The 4,836-nt window shown below is 35.8% G+C and overlaps 1 protein-coding gene across 1 annotated transcript; it reads right to left on the reverse strand.

Moving 5' to 3' along the window:
- Positions 1 to 449: 449 nt before the first annotated feature.
- On the reverse strand, positions 450 to 2,863 carry HELRODRAFT_172866 (hypothetical protein; the record flags this gene model as incomplete). The annotated part of the gene is made up of 3 exons (XM_009019501.1): positions 450 to 592; positions 895 to 1,006; positions 2,816 to 2,863. The coding sequence occupies 3 exons, from the start codon at positions 2,861 to 2,863 to the stop codon at positions 450 to 452; spliced, it is 303 nt and encodes a 100-aa protein (XP_009017749.1).
- Positions 2,864 to 4,836: the final 1,973 nt, after the last annotated feature.

Here is a 4,836-nt window from a genome sequence, read left to right on the forward strand (position 1 = left end):
CTACTACCACTACTGCTACTACTACTAATACTACTACTACCACTACTGCTACTACTACTACTACTACTACAGCTACTACTACCACTACTACTACCACTACTACTACTACTACTACTACTACAGCTACTACTACCACTACTACTACCACTACTACTACTACTACTACTACTACAGCTACTACTACCACTACTACTACCACTACTACTACTACTACTAAAACTTTTATTATTATTACTACTACTACTATTACTACTACTGCTACTACTACAACTTTTACTATTACTCCTACTACTACTGCTGCTGCTACTACTACTGCTACTACTACCACTACTGCTACTACTACTACTACTAATACTGCTACTACTACCACTACTACAACATTTAGCAGTAGTAGTAGCTGCAACAGTTACCACAGCGAGCAGTTGCGTTGGTTGACAGTCACTCAGTTTTCAAATTAATACAAAACCATTTATGCCAAATCTCCATAAATACGTTGATGGCTCAGTGAGGACTGCAGGTTTGTTCTGCGGCTGTTGCAGGGACTGGCTTCGATTGCAGAGAGATCCACTTCTATCACATGCGTTCATATACGCTGTGTGTGTGCGTTCGTCGTTGGTACGTTTGAGATTGACCTTTAACCTTTAACCTAAAATACATGCAAACATACAAAATACTAGAGAATACTAAGATTGTAAAAAAATTACACACACACACACACACACACACATGCACACACACACGCAACAACATACGCACGCACACGCACACACGCACACACAATAGCAAGACCAGTCAAAGTATCACAATTACCATATCTACCTCAAATATGCAAAACGCCAACACACACTCACACACACACACACACACTCGTTACGCACAAAACATCCGGGACACTTTTGGGGACATCAGGGATATGGAACTTTTGCCTGCAGCAGCAAGCAAGCAGCGCCCTCGCTAGGGTAAAGTAGGGCGCTACAAAAATTAGGAGTGCTCCAGAGGGCAACGTCTGAATGATACATTATTATTATTATTATTATTGTTATTATTATTATTATTATTATTATTATTAACTCAAAATCCACAATTAGCTCAAATATCGTGAAAACCACAAGTACCACAAAGTAGAAGTGTAGAAGTATATGGAGAGAGAGAGTGAGAGAGAAAAAGAGAGAGAGCAACAGGAGTTTCACAATTGATGAGTTGATGTGTCCAGTTTTATATGCAAATGAAGTCCATCCATCCGTCCATCCATCCATCCATCCGTCCATCCATCCATCCATCCGTCCATCCATCCATCCATCCGTCCATCCATCCATCCATCCATTCATCTGTTCTTCCTCCATGATATTTGTCCACTAGCTTCGCTCATCTTTTTATCTTCAGGCTGTGTTTCATTATTTATTTCGCTTCTTTTTTAACTCTCTTTTTTTCACTTTCTTTTTACCTATGGCACTTCCTCTCTCTCTCTCTTTCTCTCTTTTTGTTCTTCATTTCTCACTCGTTATCTCTCTCATTTGTTTCTCAACAACACTTTTTTGTTTTCTCTTTCTCTCTTTTCTTTTTTCACTCTCTTTTCTCCTTCTTTCTCTCTTTAAAGCTCATTCCTGTTCTCTCTCTTTTTTGTTTCTACTTACTCTTTTTTTCTCTCTTTTTTTTCTCTTTCTTCCTCAGGCTTCACCGCTCGATTACTCGTTTATTGTATTTTGCGTTCCTCTCATCCTACCTTTCTCTCTCTCTCTCTCTTTCTTTTTTCATTCTTTCTATCTCGCTTTCTTTCTTTCTTTCTCTTTTTCTCTCTCACTCTTTCTCTCTCTCTCTCTTTCTTTCTATTTCTCTCTTTTTCTTTTTTTCATTCTGCGTGCGCATTTTTTCTTTCATTCAATTTTTTCCATTTTCATTTCACCGTCGTCCAGCCATTTCATTCCTCCATTTCTTTTGTCCGCCATTCATTCCTCCACAGCTCCATCCCTCCTCCATTTGTTTCCCGTGATATTTTTAGTTCTTCTTGAGAATATTTTTCAGAATGCTCAAAATTCTTCCTTCATTCCTCCACATTTACCTTCTCTTCATCGTTCTCTCATCCACTCCAAACCTTCTATTAATTCATAATTATTATGTTTCATAATTATTGTATTTCATAATTATCATATTTTATTATTTTTGTGTCATTTACTAGTGAATCCATCTAATATTGTCTATAACATCATCATAATTATTATTATTTAAAATTATTATCCATATTGAAAGTTTAGAATCATCATTATCATCAGGGGTTAAGGTCGCTTGGTGCTCTTTCGCAGTAACGGGGTTCGAATATGACAAAAAGATCCCCGCCTATCACGTGCTTCCTGTGTGATGCGTAGCTGCGTGTCGGAGGACCCATCACCCCCTTTTAAATCAGAAGGATTGAATGTGAGATTATTCAAAAACTGCTCGGAAGCGTTATGAGTCGAACCTCGCGACTACCTGAAAAGGCACACAAATGAAGAAATTAGATGTCTTCACAATGAACCTTACAGCGGCTGCATCAAACTGAACAAGGTCCTTTTCGGTTCAATGGAGATGAAACCTACACTTAGAGCTCTGTCGGCAGGTCAACAAGAAACCGATTTTAATCACCCAACATTGCTCCAATGCCATGGGGCAATAGATAAAGCGATTAAAGTGCACATTCCAGACATCCCCATTACTCAACGGTCAAAATTCACAGCTGGCTTACCTGAGGTTCTATTGAGGTTTGTTAGGGAAGCTCTCGTTACCCAACTTCCAACAACTTCCAGCCTCCTCCGATGGGGAGATGTCCAAACTAACGAACCTGGGCTGTCGAATTGCGGTTTGATAGCAGTCCTATGCAGATGTTCATCACGACACAGCGGAATGCCAGCTTGGCAGCAGCAGAGTATTATAACCTAGTTTTAAAGTCACACAGCCTTTCAAAGCTGGAATAATAAATAGATGGATCTAAGTTTCACCTGGAAACCTCAACATTCCATGCGAGTACTACCCTCAAGATGTGGGCAGTCCCTAACTTAAGAGGGCCCCTCCACCCCACCAGGTCTTCCAGGTATCTCTTATAGATTTTTCTTCGACTCCAGCCCTAACAACTCCCACTTCTTTAACTGCTACGGGTATTAGTCGAGATTTTACCCCCTCCCCATCGTTATTATAATAATACATAATAATAGTAATATTAATAACAATAATAATAATAATTATTATAGTGGGAACATCATTTTATTTTCATCATAAATCACGCGTTAAAAAGAATTGTTAATGAATTAAAATTTAATGAAAGTAAAACAGTTTTAAAATTAGGAATTAAAATATTCTACGAAGCTCGACATCCTAAAGAAGAAAGCGTACAGCAAGAGAGGATTAGTTCTAAAGGATGCATTCAATTAGTATTTCTGCCACAATAAATGGCATACGATGGCGATCTTGCAGACTACATGAGACTACTGTTAAATTGGTCAGACCAATTTAAGTCGATTAATGTCAGTTTGAAACACTTAAAAAAGACAAGTGGGGAATAATATAATATATTATAATAGTTATTATTACTAGAATATTATATGGTAGTAATTATAATTGAATAGTAATAACAATAAAAATTATTATTATTATTATTAATTATTTTTATTATTATAATTAAAATTCTTACCCCTTCTTAATTGAGCCACTTGTCGATAAATTTTTATCCTCCTTTCAAGTACTTAAAAATTAAATTCTTCTTTCGTGTTGTTACCATCATCATCATCATCATCATCATCTTATCGTTAAAAATTTCGTCATGAAATGTATGTAAGAGCAGAAGCAATCAATCATTTGATGTGTTCGTGGTGGCTGTGATGGCTGTGGTGGTTGTGGTGTCGATGTGTGGTAATTGTGGTTGTGGTGGCTGGGGTGTTGAAGTTTGGTTGTTGTGGTTATGGTGGCTATAGTGTTGGTGGTGACTGTGGTAATGTGTGATAGCGGCATTTTGGTTTTTGTAGCATTGGTTTTTGTTTTGAAAATAATATCTGTTAATTAAAAATGATTGATTGATTGATTGATTGATTGATTGGTTGATTAATTGATTGATTGATTGATTGATTGATTGATTGATTGATTGATTGATTGATTGATTGATTGATTGATTGATTGATTGATTGATTGATTGATTGATTGATTGATTGATTGATTGATTGATTGATTGATTGATTGATTGATTGATTGATTGATTGATTGATTGATTGATTGATTGATTGATTGATTGATTGATTGATTGATTGATTGATTGATTGATTGATTGATTGATTGATTGATTGATTGATTGATTGATTGATTGATTGATTGATTGATTCGTTCGTTCATTCATTTCTTTCATTCATTCATTCATTCGTTCGTTCATTCGTTCATTCGTTCGTTCTTTCGTTCATTCATTCATTCATTTAATCATTCAGCTGTTTACAAACTTAAATCAAAATTTATTTGGATAAAACATTTTTTTAAATAATGAAGATATAAATTATTGAGCAGCTCTTAAAATTGAATGAAAATTTGCTTCGTAATGTGAGCTCCATCCTCTCTCCCTCCCTCTCTTCCTCTCTCTTTCCCTCTCTCTCTCTCTCTCTCCTCTTTTTTTTTCTTCTTCCTCTTTTTTTCTCCTCTCTTCTTCTCCTCTTTCTCTCTCTCTTTTCTACCTCTTTTTTTCTCTCTCTATCTCTCTCTTTCTCTTTTTGTCTTTCTCTCTCTCCTTCTTTCTTTCTACTTTTTGTTTTTTATATAAGAATAATAATAATAATAATTATTATTATTATTGTTTTTAAAATAATAATAATAATAATAAAGATAATG

Source organism: Helobdella robusta, assembly GCF_000326865.2.
Source record: "Helobdella robusta unplaced genomic scaffold HELROscaffold_24, whole genome shotgun sequence".
NCBI lineage: Eukaryota > Metazoa > Annelida > Clitellata > Rhynchobdellida > Glossiphoniidae > Helobdella > Helobdella robusta.